The sequence below is a fragment of the Gigantopelta aegis genome, chromosome 14 (genome assembly GCF_016097555.1).
Source record: "Gigantopelta aegis isolate Gae_Host chromosome 14, Gae_host_genome, whole genome shotgun sequence".
In the NCBI taxonomy this organism is placed as follows: Eukaryota; Metazoa; Mollusca; class Gastropoda; order Neomphalida; family Peltospiridae; genus Gigantopelta; species Gigantopelta aegis.
The window spans coordinates 32709882-32727592 of NC_054712.1; the positions used below are offsets into that span (position 1 = coordinate 32709882).

The 17711-nt window shown below is 39.2% G+C and overlaps 1 protein-coding gene across 1 annotated transcript in view; it reads left to right on the forward strand.

The window, feature by feature from the left end:
- The first annotated feature begins 10217 nt into the window (after window positions 1–10217).
- LOC121389460 (purine nucleoside phosphorylase-like) overlaps window positions 10218–17711 on the forward strand; it is a 59056-nt gene continuing 51562 nt past the window's right edge. Inside the window, exon 1 of the mRNA XM_041521097.1 lies at window positions 10218–10340. Coding sequence (XP_041377031.1) covers window positions 10279–10340 — 62 coding nt within the window. The 5' untranslated portion in view covers window positions 10218–10278. The remainder of the gene's footprint in view (window positions 10341–17711) is intronic.

Here is a 17711-nt window from a genome sequence, read left to right on the forward strand (position 1 = left end):
ATTTTTTTTTAACTATTAAAGCCGGTTTTTTTTACCATTAAAATTAGAGGTACTTACATTTTATTATTTAGAATATTAATTTTAGTACACTTGACGTGCTTCTGGTCATCCAGGTTTTTGCAATACCCCTAAATGCATTTTTCACAGTTCTAAAAGCGCACGTTCGTCTGAGAAGTAATAGTTAACGGGTTCGAATATGAACCAAGTGGACCTTTTTCTATTTTGTTTTTGCACCACCAGAAACTCCATATGTATAAACCTGTATGTTTTAGTTCTGAAAGCGGACCATTTGCTTCAGCGGGGGGGGGGGGGGGGGGGGGGGGGGTAGTTGGGTGTAGGTACTGATGATGATCAATTCTGCCAGGTATGCCTATAGGGCCTAAATTTACAATAAGGTTGAATGGAAACAAGGTAAGCAAGCCCGTATTTAGGTGCATGTGTGTGTGTTGGGGTGGGGGGGGGGGGGGGTGTACTGAACGTTGCCGCAAAAGCTGAGGTCCACTTTTTTCTTCTTCTTTTTCTTTTTAAATATTGCACAAATACTTCTCTTTTTTTTTATCCCATTGACCTCTTTCCTTTCTCTCCTTTGAATTCCTTCTCATTTCTTCTCGATCTGGCAACTCCTCCTATCTTTCAACTTCTTTTGCTGTCCACCTTCACATCCCAGTCCTTGTCTCTCCAACCGCGACAGATTCTTGCCTCTTGATTGCACAGGTATTTGTCTGTAACTTTAGCGTCATTTAGCACTCCCCTTACCACAGCTGCAGTGGACATGATTCTGAATTTCTAACAAGTCCGGCAAAATCAAAACAGGAACCTACATGTAGCAAAAAAAAAGAAAAGAAAAAAAGAGAGTACTTTTTGTTATATTAATGACCTCGAAGCATTCGATAATTACATGACAATGACCGCAGTTCACCTTCCATTGACGTATCAACCAACGTAAGAAATAAAAAGGTTAACAGAAAGTATTCCTGTTCATGCCTTGATCTTTATATAGATTCAAATCGAGACGGACTTCCATATATTATATTAAGCAATATTATTCTGTCATTTTGGCGTAGAAGTTGCTTTATCATGCCGGTTATTTTCCAATATCTCAGTGAAAAAAAGTTAAGCACCACCCAATGTTTGCAACGTTATTCACATTTGGACAGACGATGTAGATAGTAAAACGATGAAAGCTTTATACAAAACAATAACAGAATTGAATAAAGATGTTTATTAGGAGACAACAATAGAAAACAAGTCGTTGATTACATCACATATGCGATTGCCACGTGGTTATCCGTAAACCATGTCTGTGTGCAGAGAAAAGAAGGTTGAAAAACTTTGACAGTCAGCACAAAACAAGAATCCATAAATAATTTTTTTTTTTTAAACTATCAAGATGTCCAAGAACCACCAAACACTCAATAACGTTTGTAGGATCCGTGTGCACTGATCACTGCTTGTACCATACGCCTCATGCTCCAAATTAACCTCTGAATTGTTTGTTGTGGGACCACCACCCATTCCCGATGTAAAACAGCTTCAAGTTCTGCTACAGTTTGAATTGGTGGATTCCTTTTACGAATGTTCCGTCCAAGAATGTCCCACAAGACACTTAGTGTTCAGTGGGGTTGAGATCCGGACTGCAAGCTGGCCATGGTAGTCTCTATGACCTCCTGTTGAAGAAACTCCACTACAGCCATTGCTCTGTGAGGCTGAGCGTTGTCATCCATATACTCAGGTCGACGTCTTATGAGATGGTTGTCGAAATTCGGCACTACGATGGGATGAAAGATGTCAGTGCGATATTTCTCCCTGTTTAGCGTTCCTTGCACTGTCACCAGATCCAGTTTGCATTCATATGGAACACATCCCCATATCATTACTGATCCCCCACCACCTTGAAGGGTAGCTTGAACGTGTTTAGAAGCAAATCTACTCTTATCCTGTCTCCAAACACGAACTCTGCCGTCAGTGACCCGCAATAGCATCCTACACTCATCGGACCAATGGATCCTTCTCCAAGCATCCTACACTCATCGGACCAATGGTTCCTTCTCCAAGCATCCTACACTCATCGGACCAATGGATCCTTCTCCAAGAAGCCGTCAGTAACCCGCAATAGCATCCTACACTCATCGGACCAATGGATCCTCCTCTAAGAAGCCAATTTCCAGCCTATTCGATTCCTGCACCATATCAAACGTTCACGGATATGTCTACCAGTCAACTGAGGACGTTTAGGTCTACGAGCACGATATTTCGCAGCCTTGAGACGATTTCTAACCGTCTGGACAGAGAGTCGTCTGTTGGTATACCACTGGTTCCTAAGTTCAGGTGCACAGGTGAAGGGGGCATGTCTTACAAGCCTTAGCAGATTTCGATCTCCACAGACAGATGTTGTTTTAGGTCTTCCGGACCTTGGGCGGTCCATGACGGCATTAGTTTGGGCTTGTTGTTGTACCAATCTAGTAATAACACTATGGTGATACCCTAGCTGTCTTGCAATAGCCCTGTATGACATCCCGCCATTTTTTATTCCAATTATTCTTCATCTCTCATCAGTAGACAGTCTAGGCCTTGCCATTACACAATTAATATTGAAAATGTAAAACAGAAACTAGAATCATAGACAGTGGAAAAACGACAAACAAAAGTTGCTTTGCGAACTTGTAAGACCACGTTATTTTCGTGCAACCCAGGGAACGTTAACAGGCTGCAGGTGCATTGCAGGTTGAAATGCACATGAATCCATGCTTGTAACATAATTTAAATTTAAATTTATTTTTAATTTTCCTTTCAAGCCACAACATTATTCACATATATGATTTAGGTGGCGCTTAATTTTTTGTACTGAGTATAAAACGTTTTACGGCCAACATGTCGATTCCATTGTAATGATATGACGTATCAGTGATAACAATTTAATGGGATGCAACACCATATACAATACCTTTTGTTTGCTGAAAACGTTTGGGAACTACACGTATACTCTTAACAGGGGCTGCATGTGTTGGCGGTGATTCATGAGAGGTAAGTTTTAAGAAGATAATTAATTATGTTTCGTTTTTTCTGTTACAGAGGTTATAATAAGCAATTGCCGAAAATATTTAACATGTGTAGTACTCCTGTTGTGTGCTAAAATTTATATAAACCCAACAAAACATTAATAACAAAAATACAATCTACCAAATAGTCGAAAATCATTGTTTTATAATATAAAGTTTTAAGTTCCAGATGCCAGGAAAACGCGTTTTATGCTTTCGTAGATTTCATGCCCCTAGACCCCAATACAGAGCAACTTCATATCCAAAAGGCCCCAGCAAATACCTAGTCGAACCCCCCCTCCCCAACCGATCCCCCCCCCCCCCCCACTCCACCCCGGAACTGCTGGCTACGGGCCTCGCGAGGGAGAGAGACAGAGAGATAAAACGAAAAACGAGATGGAAATATCGAGGGAAGTATAACAATTTTCGTTAATTAGTACTGGTAATTTGAGAAAATAAATAAATTGATCATCAAGTAACGGGGTGGGGGTGGGGACTCTTTGTCTTTATGTTAACCTGAGACGTTTTACCATGTATTTCCATCATTCTACCCTCATAATTAACTGCACTGTGTGTTAACCTGAGACTTTTTACCATATATTTCCATCATTCTACCCTCATAATTAGCTGTAATGCATGTGAAAATGTGTACCGATTCGTCTGCAACCCTATATAGCTGTTTGGCAGTAATGCTAATGTGAATAAATGTTGTTATCCAGATTCGGGCATTTTCGGTTAATTCGGGTAAAATCCAGCCTGCACCCCTACAAAAATGAGAGCCCATACGCCTCTGCCAGCTCTGAAGATTAATACCCTAGCAACACCCACCCCGCCCCCATCCCTCACAACCACCACCACCACCACCACTCGGTGAATTTTGTTTGTTTGTTTTGTTTAACGAAACTACTAGAGCATATTGATTATTAATCATCGGTTATTGAATGTCAAACATGGTAATTTTGACATATAGTCTTAGAGAGGATATCCGCTACATTTTTTCCATTAGTAGCAAGGGATATTTTATATGCACCATCCCACAGACAGGATAGCACAAACCACGGCGTTTTGATATACCAGTCGTGGTGCACTGGCTGGAACGAGGAATAGCCCAATGGGCCCACCGATGGGGATCGATCCCAAACCGACCGCGCATCAAGCAAGCGCTTTACCACTCAGTGAAAGTCAAATTATTAAATAATTGTCCTCTCCTACAGGGGCGTAGGATGGGGGGGGGGGGGCTTCGGGGGCTTCTGACGAATACAAACTCCAATGCACTTTTAGAAGACTCGTGTGTGTTCGCTATGAAGGGAGATCGTCAAAAGCATACGCTCGATTCGTCGGCTGTGTCGCCATTGCTCGGCAAAGCACAAACAACAGCCTGTTATCAGTTTCAGTTGACACGTGCGTTTACGGATTTGAAATTGTAGGGTTTTTCTAAAATAAAATTAAATGAGAAATCTTGCGCTGTACGAAGAACGTTCGGTTGAGGATACGGTACTAGAGTCTCGTTAAAACCGGTTTGATCTTGACAACGTATTATCGACAATCGTACCTTCCTATTTCAGAATTATTATTTTATAAAGTGTTAGTAGAACTTTCAAAGTTTAGTTTGTATACTAGTAAAGCTAGCGACACATATATCCGTAAAATGGTCCGTTTATCGGTTCCGATTAACGTACGCGTTTATCGGACCCGATAAACTGTGACACATATATCCGTAATCCCATCCGTAAACTCAGCATTAACGGAGCACATGGATTCATCAGACGATGATTTAACTATTTTGGTTACAACATATAAATTAATAAGAAAAAGGAAAAACAGAAGAATCTGGGAACATGACCTGGTGAAAAGAAGAAGAAACCAAGGAGCGTTTCTCAATTTAATAATGAAAGATCTGTATGATGATGATGAAAAATGTGTGTGTCCATGTCCATGTATCCATGTGCTCCGTTACTGCTGAGTTCACCTGAAATATCAATTGTGTATGTGTATGAACATAAACTACGACAGCATCACATTTCATATTATAGAAACACTGCATGGCACGGTAAAAAATGTTTATTCTGCTGAAACAAATCAACAAACCACCACAAGTAACCACAACAGCATAAACTACGCGGCTTGCTGTCGCAGTTTATGTTCGTGTGTGTGTGTGTGTGTGTGTGTGTGTGTGTGTGTCACTGTGTGTGTCCGTGCGCGTGTTCATGTATTTATATAGATGGACTGAGAGAAAAAAGAGATATTATGTAGGTATAATTATGTGCGTGCATATATATGTATGTATGTTTTGGTCGCGGCATTTTAACATTACCACGTGGTTGGATCATTCCCAGAATGACGCCATACTCGGGGAAATCTTCCTCCGTTAACGGAAGATAAACGGAGCATTTTCGAGCACTGTCCGAAACGTGCGATAATCGGATCCGACAAATAAACGTTACGGACTTATGTGTCGGTGTCTATTGAAAACCAATGGTTGGAAATGATCCGTTATCGGGCGCGTTTTACGGCCGATAAACGGATCCGATAAAGGGAGCATTTACGGACTTACGTGTCGCTAGCTTAATGCCCGGCGCAGACGAGCGTTTTTTAACGCATGCGTCTGCGTTAAAAAAAAAACGCAGACTCAACGCAGACGGATGCGTCTTATGTGCGCCTACCTGCGATGGGTTCCTGCGATCCACTAACGATTTCTTTTATTAATTAATTTATTTATACTTTACTCTGGGAAAAATAACAAAGATTAAATGTAATTTATTAATACATTTTAAGACATAATAAACTTTATTTAAAACATTATGTACAATATACTACTACGATATAAATCTTTCTTATTTCACAATTGTTTGTTTTAATTATTATTATTAGGCATAGTACAATGAATACAATAATTTATATTTTTTAATTTCATCTATTTAGAAATGTCATTAATTACACATGCCTAGTCTTTGTTTCAAAGATGAGCAGTTGGAAATTATTTGTGTTGAAACATTTACATGTTAGTCATTTTTAATGGTCGGGTCTGTTTTAACAGTTCTATTCATCACTGTGAGTAAAAGTTTTACACGTGCGTATATACCACGAAGGTTTCACGCACGCCTGTCACGGGCTTAATCTCTGACTTTCGCCAGTGACTAAGTCCGGGCCAGGAGGGGGGAGGGGTACGTTTGAGGTGGGCGGAATTTGGAATAAAAAATTTAGTGGTCGGTCAAAGACCTAAGTCCTAAAATCCTAACGACATTCTACACTTCTACACATGTCCGGACTAAGAATTTAAAACCAAAAGTTTTTGACTGCTCGGCCTAAAAGGTTTTAAGGTGATTTGAGCAATTGATCGGGCACCAAAGTAAAATGCGTTGGACTATTTATAAAAAAATAAACATAAGAATTTTGAGCCGCGGCCGAAAAAATTTTAAAGTCCAACTAAGCCCAAAAAAAGAAAATGGAGGTTGGTGTCTACTTTGGCGAGCCTGAAGATTCCCGGAGTAGAGGCAGGAGATGTTGGCGTCGTAGCAAAGTACGCACTACAGCACCGTAGTCGGGGCCGCAGACCGCCCGGATCATCTTGTGGATGTTCTTGTTGTCCAACTTGGCCGGAAGTATGACTTGGCGGTAGGTCTTGTCCCTCTGGTGCGTCACGACTACGGTGTCATGAGTTCCAAACATCTTGTTGTGGAGTTCGTATTTGCTGCCGTTCTCCAGGGATCTCCAGTCTGTGTTGAGGTGGCTGCCTCGTAGCTGCGTCGGGTCAGTCGTGTCCCCCTGCATGTACTGGTGAAGTTGTTTATTCAGTCCGTTCACAGCGACGGTCCATTCGGACTCTTCAGGGGGAGCGACTACCGGGGCTGGTCTCTCGGCCTTGGCTGGCCGGTCGGTCGGTGATGTTGCCTTCCTTTTTTCTCCAACGGTGGTCGATCGGGCCGATGGCGAGGCGACTGGCTGTACCGGAGATACCGGCCAGTTCTTCCTGGGCCATGTGACGGTCGGTGATGGAGGGTCGTTGGGCGTCTCACACACCGCAGTGTTGAGCTCGTCCAGTTCGGTGGCCGACGGTTCCCTTGGGGCTGGTCGCGTCGTCTCAGGTTGGACTGGGGGCGGCGTCGCAGAAGGGACCGCCACTGGCGGTTGAGCCGCCAGCTTAGATCCCCCCCGTGCCGCAGGTTTCCTCTTCCTCCACTTCCGATTCCTTGTCGGTGAGATCGCGTCCCCGTACACCAAGGTCACGGAAGCCCGTGACCCGGTGTGCGTGACGCGATACTCACTCAGCTTTCCAAAACTGGCGAGCAGTCCCCTCAGGTGGGGGGGTAAGTCAAGAGCGCAGCTAACCACGTCTACTCTCATCGCGAGTTGAGTTGAAAGTCTATTCATCACTGAAACCAGTAATTGTTCATTGTTAAACTGTCAGTTGGAGAGGCCATTTCGAAAGGCATGTTACTGAATAGACAAATGATTGGTCAATATAAAAATGTGAACGCAACGCAGCCGCAAGTAGGCGCACACGTGCGATTTTAGGCGGATGCGTCAGGAGACGGATGCGTTTGTGCGTCTAAAATCAAACATGTCTGATATTTGAAAAATCGACGCAGTGCTAAAAAATGCAACGCAGAGGGGGTCGCACACGGTACGTTTTTACTGCGTTCGTACGGATACGTTTTTTTAACGCAAGACGCATGCGTTAAAAAACGCTCGTCTGCGCCGGGCATAACACATTGATCATGTATATTTTTTAATAAAATATACTGAGGTAGACAATGAACGTTTTCACTTCTTAATTTTACGTGTGTTAAAATCGACAAATTCAAATAAATATTCTTTCGTTTGGAAAGGGCAAAGTTAGTTTATTTTGTTTAACGACACAAATGTTAGAGCATATTGATTTAAGAGGAAACGGGTATATGTGCAGGGGGGGGGGGGGGGGGGGGGGGTGAGGGTATTGGGGGTTAAAACCCTTACCTGCCCAAGCTAAAACAAATTGAAATATATTTTCTGGGGGAGCATGGCTCCATACAAACTTCTCTCAACAGTCTATAACCCCCAAAACCGCTGAAATCCCTGCACACGCGCCTTGGAAACCCGCTACTGTTTTTGTTTTTAGCAAGAGATCGTTTATATGCACCATCCCACAAACAGGATATTACATACCATGGTCTTTTATATACCAGTCATGGCGCACTGGCTGGAACGAGCCCGCCGATGGGGATCGATCCTAGACCGTTGTTACGTAAATGGAACACAACACCCTCTATCTTACTCCTAGAGCTTTACGTAATTATTAACACCCCTTTATATATAACACGTATGCCAACCGCTGGCCACTGCCGAAATTTCAAGGTAAATCCCCCACCGACCCCTGGAAAGGTGTTGTACCATACCTCTATAGATATAAATATGTTTTGGAGATATGAGACAGTTAAATTTGTTCAAAATCACGGGCTTAGATTTCAACTCGCTATGAAACAAGACGTTGCTGTTTGTGCTCTCGAGCTACCCCCCACCTGAGGGGACTCTTAGCTAGTTACGGCGTGCTGCGTGAGTATCGAGTCGCGTACACTGGGTCACGGGCAACCATGACCTTAGTGTAGGCCTACTGCGATCTCGATACCCCGAAGAGGACGTGGAAAGAGGAGACGTGCGCCAGAGGTGACACAGAGGGAACCAAACCTGGCGGCGGTTCTATCTGCGTCGTCGCCCCCTCCATCTACAACATCGTCATCCAGGCCTTGGTCGGCAGGAAGCACCTGATCCCGTCACTGACCGTAGGCGCCAACCTCTCTTAGGACAGGCACCTCCTGTTTTGGGCTTAGTTGGACTTAAAACATTTCGGCCGCAGTTAAACAAATTATGTTTTTTTTTTTTTGTAAACAGTCCAACGCAGTTTATTTTGTCAGCCCGTCTAAATTGCTCAAATCACCTTAAAACCTTTTCGGTCGAGCACTCTAATTTTATTGTTTGGACTTAAATTTTTGTAGCTCATTTTCCTTTCGGTCTTTGACCTAACTATTAAATTCGTATTCCAAATTCCGCCCACTATTTAATTTTTGGATGTAAATTTCAAAATTGTCCCCTTAATTTTTTGTGTCCCGGAGCAAGTCACTGGCTATCCAGAGACAGGCCCCGGGACGGACATGCTCGAAACTCTAGTGGTATATGAGCATGTAAAAATTATTCGCACTCGCACTCAAAATCACGTGAGAAGCTCAGCGCCTGCGCAAATCACGTAAAGTCCCAGTTCTACTGGCTTCCCGCTGAATGAAGGAGAACAAAGCTGGCCATTGCGTTTGTAGTTGACCTAGATACTGTAGATAAGCGAGCATTGCAAAACTATAATGATGTGGTGGACCTTTTATGTACCAAACAGAACTGGATCATCTATTCTAAATGCTTAAATATTCCAGGGACTACAGCTTTAATTTTCTTTTGTTTTAACATCACTGGAGCACATTCATTATTCATCGGCTAGTGGGTGTCAAACATTTGGTAATTCTGACATATAATCCCAGAGAGGAACTTATCTACATTTTTTCTATTAGTAGCAATTAAGAGATCTTTTGTTAAAATTAAAGTTAACATTGTTTTGTTTAACGACACCATACACTAGATCACCTGTTTTATCGGACCTTTTGTATGTACTTCTCGGATAGGACAGCACACACCACGGCTTTTGATATACCAGTCGCTGTGCACTGGTTGGGACGAGAAAAAAAAAAAAAAAAACAAAAAAAAACAGAGAATGGGTCCACTGAGGTGATCCGATCCCAGCAAGCATCTCAAGCGAGATTACTGACTGAGCTAGATTCCACAATCGATTCATTGCAGTAAACGTTCTATAACATTAATTACCGTACACATTTTTGCATTTCAATACTGTGAGGAAATTATTTTTGTCATTTTACGTAAACTCCCCCCCCCCCCCCCTCCACACACCCACACACCATCCACCCATCCCACCAGTTTTATAAAAGTGTCTTACTGAAATGATTATCAAATTACTGCATATACGTAACATATCTTTCCTCGAATCCACGTGATGTCGATGTAAACTAAAAGTAATGACTCTATAGGCTGGTAGTATCGTATGTGGAGGTGTGTCACGTAGCGCGGATATCCATTGGGTGCGGCGATGTGTCAACATACTCAACGACCTTGACGTTTATTGCGGCATTCACGATTGTGTAGCATTTGCTTCTCTTCGTGCATATACTAGTAATTCATTTATTTCTGAAAATCTTAGTCCGCCATGTCCAGACAGAGGCGAGTCAGCAGTTTCGACGACGAAGGAGTGAGATCTCTACTGACAAGGTATGTTCAGATATATCATATAAAACAAGATATTTCCAAGTATCGATAACCAATCGCCCCGATCGAAATTATGGAGTTTTGCCAAGATCCTATCGATGTATGGAATAAAGTTGCAGCCTATCTATCTAAGAATCTATGTACTCGAATTAGCGTTTTATGTTTTAAACACGTTCACGCACAGAATGAATATTTCTGTCAATGTATCGTCAACGTCCCTAACTGCGTTATGCTTCAAATTCCGTTCACTTTGTTTTCTCGTGCACGGTTCGCGCATTAAACATCCGCTTTGTTGTCATCGGCATGTCGTGCATTTATGAGGGTTTTCATCACAGTTCAAGAACATTTTTATAAACAATAAAGTTGAAAAAAGTAAGTATCTAAATACAAAACTTTACAAACCCCTAAAACCATTAATTTTACTAAGTCGTTTTTATTTATTCCTTAAAATTACCGATATCGGGTCCACATGACTCGTAGAAATTGACTTAAAATGGAGAAAGATGAATTAACTTTTGGTGCGTGTCACATGACCTCACACATGCCAGATCAACAAGGCTCTAGTGTCCTCCAACATAAATATTATCAGGGGCGTGCGCAGGAAATGTTGCAGGGGGGGGGGGGGTTGAGGTGTTTGGCGAAGCCCGATAACATCTCAGTACTTCCATATCCATTCACAGGAATGTAAAAAATCGGGATATGAATTTTTTTTTCGCCTTGAGCAGGGGGGGTGGGGGTTCGACCCCCAAAACCCCCAACCCTGTGCACACACCTGATTATTATTATATAACATTTAGTGAAATATCTTAAAATATCAATGAAATAAAAGTGTTATCAGTCACTCAGTGATGATAACTATTTTGCTGCTGGCATTTTAAAAATAAAGGTAAATTGCCAAAAGTTATATAATAAATGGAAAATTTCATGTTTTTTGTCAAATATGATTTATATCTAATCTCGTGAAGTTTGCAATCATATCACACTTAGAGGTATGCTCCCTAAAAAATGTTGAAATGTTGTGGATGATGAATTGGGGGAGGGGGGGGGAGACATTTTTTTAAAAAGGCATTTCAAATATGGGGGTGGGAGTAGCAGTTACAGGAGACGGCCAGGGTTTCAGCCAGAGGGTAAAACAGATATAGCGCCATATCCAGTTTGTTTTTGCAGATTTTTTTTTTTTTAAATTAACTTGTTGACAATATTAATAACTCTTATCATTACTGTATGATTTTCTTAACCCTAACCATATACTTAACCCATTTTCTTTGTGGGGGGGGGCCCCCATACTCCCTTTTGACTGTGGTTGCATTCAGTTCCACAGTGCCATACCCAAAAATTTATTTCTGGCAGAAACCATGAGGACCCCTGTGACATTCTGTGGATCGGCCAATGCAGTGCAAGAGGCAATCTCAGAAAGAAGGAAAGAAATGTTTTATTTAACAATGCACTCAACACATTTTATTTACAGTTATATGGCATCAGACATACATGTATGGTTAAGGACCACACAGATATTGAGGGAGGAAACCTGCTGTCACCACTTCCTGGGCTACTCTTTTCGATTAGCACCAAGAGATCTTTTATATGTACCATCCCACAGACAGGGTAGTACATACCACAGCCTTTTGATATACCAGTCATGGTGCACTGGCTGGAACGAGAAATAACCCAATGGGCCCACCGACGGGGATCGATCCCACACTGACAGCGCATCAAGCGAGCGCTTTACCACTGGGCTACGTCCCGCCTCATGGCAATCTCAGATGTACCTGACGATTGTACTAGAAAAATAAAGGTGACATTTAAAACTTGAACGTTTTCTCAGCTGTTATTTCACATTTCTCATTTACAGTATTTTGTATCCTGTGCAGCAGTTATATGACTTCTCCCAATGGAGTCAATGTATGAGACAATAACCTCAGCTGTGTAGACCACATGTAGTTACTAGGCCGATCAATAAACAACATTGTTGTCCACATGGTTCACTGTAAATGGTGATGTTAATTATACAGGGCTTGACACATAGTTTGATTGTTTTGTTTAATAACACCACTAGAGCACATTGATTTATTAATCATCGGCTATTGGATGTCAAACATTTGGTAATTTTGCTATAATTTATAGTCTTAGAGAGGAAACCTGCTACATGTTTCCATTAGTAGCAAGGGGTCAATTATATGCACCATCCCACAGATAGGATAGCACATACCATGGCCTTTGATATACCAGTTGTGATGCACTGGCTAGAACAAGAAATGGCCCAACTGGCCCACCAATGGGGATCGATTCTAAACTGACCCCACATCAAGCGAGCACTTTACTACTGAGCTACATCCTGTCCGTGGCTTGACCTATAGTGGTCTGCAAAAGGTAAAAAGCAGTCCATTGTTTTCTTAGACCTACATGTACCCGGTGAAATAGTAATTTCAAAGAAGGAAGGAAATGTTTTATTTAACGATGCACTCAACACATTTTATTTACGTTTATATGGCGTCAGACATATGGTTAAAGACCACACAGATATTGAGAGAGGAAACCTGCTGTCGCCACTTAATGGGCTACTCTTTTCGATTAGCAGCAAGGCATCTTTTATATGCACCATCCCACAGACAGAGTAGTACATACCACTGCCTTTGATATGCCAGTTGTGGTACATACACTGGCTGGAACGAGAAATAGCCCAATGGGCCCACTGATGGGAATTGATCCCAGACCGATCGCGCATCAAGCGGGTGCTTTACCACTGGACTACGTCCCGCCCCTAGTAGTTTCTAGGATTTGTATAAAATCCACCTGCCATGGGATTAGTAATTAATTTTTTTTACTAGCCATGATAAAAAATCCACTAGCCCTACTTTACTTTAAAAAGTAAATACAATTTTACTAATAGTAATAATCAGACATGTCACCCAAAAGAGGGAGATAATATGCTTTATGCAATCAAATACAGGTTGCATATATGTAATAGCATATCTAATACCTACATGTTACACCCACTGCAGTTACATAATATGATATGTTATGTTTGTAATTCTTGGTCAAATAGACTACCTAGCACAATGTAACGCGAGTAACCGAAATAGCTATTTTTTCCTCTCTATCATTTATTTCTTGTTTCTAACACACGACACTTGATATTTTCCTACACTAATACATACTACAAGTAGTGAAACCACAATTTTTTCACAATAGTGACATGAAACACGACACAGATGCATCAAAAATTATAATGTGAGTAACCAAAAAATATGTAACGTGAGTTACCAACATTTTATTTTAATAGAACAATACCAGTGTATGAATAATTATGCCAACATACTTGTCACTAATACTAAGTTAGTTTTTGCTGCCACTTACTGGCTAATAAGTCTAAATATATATGTGCAATTCCACGGTAACTCGCGTTACATTTTTACCATACTAATTCTCAGGATTAATAATTATACATTCAACACTTTTTTTTTATTATTACATTTTATTAGTTAAATAATCAATGTATATTATAAAAAATAATAAAAGGAAATATGATGATTAGTTTTCATATTGTGAATGTGTAAACATTGGTTACTCACGTTACAAAAAAAGGACATGACAAAAAATTAACACACTTAAAATCCAGTCTTCTCAAATTAAACTTACAATAAGTTAAACAATGAATAAATTAACCATTTTCGGGAATTAACGTAAATATGTAGAAAAATGAAATTTGAATTAAAAAAACTAAACTCTAAAAAGAAGTATAAAACGACTGTTGGCAATACCATTCTACTTTGTACTGTCCTTTGAAAGAGTGAATGGCACTGATTTGGAATTGGTTGTTTTCATGTGGTGCACATGTCGAATTCCAGGGACTGCAGTAGCACTTTTGAACGAGTATGCCATTCACCCTTTCAAAGGACAGTACAGAGTCGAATATAGTCCCAATGAAGTACCAAATTTGCAAGATTCTGAAATCATGGTTGGTGACTGGTATGTTGTTGAATATGACGGGATATTGTTCCCAGGAGAAGTGATTGGCATCGGCTTGCAGGAAAATTACTATCTGGTATCAGTGATGGAACCAGCAGGATGTTATTGGAAATGGCCAAACAAGAGAGACAGCATTTACTACATGAGGAATAAAATGATTAAGGCTCTAGACAAACCTGATATTGCCAACAGTCGTGAACATTTCAAATTTTCTACTTCTTTTTAGAGTGTTGTTTTAATTCAAAATTCAATTTCCTAAAAATTGACATTAATTCCCGAAAATGGTTAATTTAATCATTGCTTAACTTGTTGTAAGTTTAATTTGTTGGTAATATTTACTCAGTTGATTTATGTGGCTTTCTGATGTTTCTTTCAATAAAAGTTGACATTTAAAAACTATTACGTTTCTTTAAAATAATTTTATTTAGCCATTACCAAATAGCGGACAAATTGTAATGCGAGTAACCGTAACGCGAGTAACTGACTATTTTGATAACCAAAAATATATTAATTGTACAATTTCAAAACTTTTATCATATAAAGATACCTAAACACCATAGCTATACACCAATATATCCACTTTTATCACAACTGTTACAGTATGAGGAGACTTTGGATTTTAAGTGTGTTCATTTTTTGTCATGTCCTTTTTTTTGTAACGCAAGTAACCGATGTTTACACATTCACAGTATGAAAACTAATCATATTATTTCCTTTTTCTTTTTTTTTATAATATACATTGATTATTTAACTAATAAAATGTAATAAAGAAAATAAGTATTGAATGTATTATTATTAATCCTGAGTAAATCAAAAGAATTAGTATGGTAAAAATGTAACGCGAGTAACCGTGGAATTGCCCATAGTCTTTACCAATATGAAACACAGCTGTATTTACTTAAAAATACTCAGTTTAAATGTATGTGGCCTAAGAAACAAATTGGTTATACCTGACTTTCTAAATTTTGTCTCACAATGAAAGTGATTGTTTATCTCAGTTAATCCCAGGTTACACTCTACATTTCAATAACAGAAAAGGTAAAAGATAATCTTGTGGTATTGTTATTGGTGTAAGAAATGAACTGACCAACCTAGTTAAAATAAATGTAAAAAATAACTCACAGTATATTTCTTGGTTTAGTATTTTAGACAAAGAGTGTATAGGTAATAGCGTAACTGCTGGTGTTGTATATATTCCCCCAATTGGCTCACCATACTTAAAAGTTGATACTTTTGATATTGTTGAAAATGAAATTTCCCAAATGACAGAACCAGGAAAACCTCTGCTCCTAATAGGTGATTTTAATGCAAGAACTAGATGTTTGCCCGATTACACTACACTTGATGATCATAATACTATATATATTGATAATGTTGACATGGAAACCTTTTTAAATGATATAGTAAAGCTTGATACTTTAAATGTACCCAGGGACAGAGCAAGCCAGGATACGGGTATGGTTAACAGCCATGGTCTCAAACTTCTTGATTTGTGTAAACATAATAATATATATATCCTCAATGGTAGATGCGGAAAAGATAAAAATATAGGTGCAGTCACCAGTAAAGATTGTAGTTTGATTGATTATGTTATTGGTACTCACCACATCTTTAAATCTGTCATTGACTTTGAAGTGTGTAATTTTGACCCACTCTTTTCCGATATCCACTGTGCAGTTATACTTACCTGTAAGATTCAGACAGACTGTGACATACAAACTAAACATAACCAATGTGTAAATGACGAGTTGGAGTCAATTAATATCCGTAAATGGAACGCCAATAAAAGTGAAGAATTTATTAGCAATATCAATACAAACTTACTTCAATCACTATCGGTAATTCTTGATGATGGATCTGTCAGTATCCCAACACGTGTAAACCAAACGGTCGACACGCTGAACAAGCTATTTTTAGACTCCGCCAACTCAACATTCGGCCACGTGCCGACACATAAACATAGATCTGGCACTTCGACAGATAATAAGCGACCCTGGTTCAGTAAACGGTGTAAGCTTCTACGAACTAAATATTTTGAGGCAAAACTATAGCAAATAAAATGAACTTAACAAATGTAAGTAAATGCTATAAGAAATATATATTTAAATTTTATTCTCATTACAAATTTAAAACAGACAAGAACATGAGGCTATTAAAAACAGATGACCCCAAAGAATTCTATTAAATATTTAAAGAGACAAAAAGCAGGACAGAAAGTGTACCACCGGTTGAAGACTTCTTTAATTATTTCAGTGAATTAAATAAGGACCTATCGGCTGATACAGTGCCCGACATAAATATTGATGATCTCGTAGACCAAGTAAGCAACAATGATATTATAAATGGAAGATTCAGCGAGGACGAAATACTAAAACCAATAAAACAACTAAAAAACAATAAAGCAGCAGGTGTAGATAAAATAATTAACGAATATGTATATTAAATCGACAGCCCATTTATTGCTCCCATTCTATGTTAAACTCTTTAATATACTTTTAGACCATAGTGTGTATCCAGAAGAATGGCTGACTAGAATAATTATACCAATCTTTAAAAATAAAGGTAGTAGTTCATCCCCAGAAAACTATCGACCAATTACATTACTATGTTGTTGTTCAAAGTTATTTACAACAGTACTAAATAACTGGTTAACTACTTTTATTGAAGAAAACAATGTTATGAGCGAAGCCCAGGCTGCTTTCCGCAGAGGTTATTCGACTACAGATCACTTATTTACACTTCATTCACTAACTGATATCCTGAAAAAAAGGAAAAAGGAAACTATATTGCGCATTTGTTGATTTTGAAAAAGCTTTCAATATGATCCCAAGAGGACATCTATGGCACAAGTTACTAGAAAATAACATAAATGGTAATTTCTTTAGAATAATTTTATCAAATGTATCAAGGTATAAAATCATTAATATTTGTAAATAACAATAAATCACCATTATTCGCATGCCATAATGGTGTACGTCAAGGTAAAAATTTCTCCCCGATTTTATTTTCCCTGTATTTAAATGATCTAGAAAACTGTTTACTTAACCACGGTTGTGAAGGGGTTTCTTCCATCGCAGATAATAAAAATAACACACTAGACATTGGAATACATCTTATTTGCTTATTGTACGCTAACGATACTGCTTTACTAGCAACAAGTGCAGTCAATTTACAACACACGTTAAATATATTCTATCAATATTGTAATATTTGGAAACTTAATTTTTAATGGAAATTCTAAAGATTATAAATATACTTTTAAGATTGGAAAATCTACTCTCGAAAATGTCAAAGAATACCAAATATTTTTACAATTTTACACTTTTACTAAACTAAATAAATTTAAAAATACTAAGATTAGACTTAAACAACAGGCGACAAAGGCTATGCATTTCCTTCTGGCAA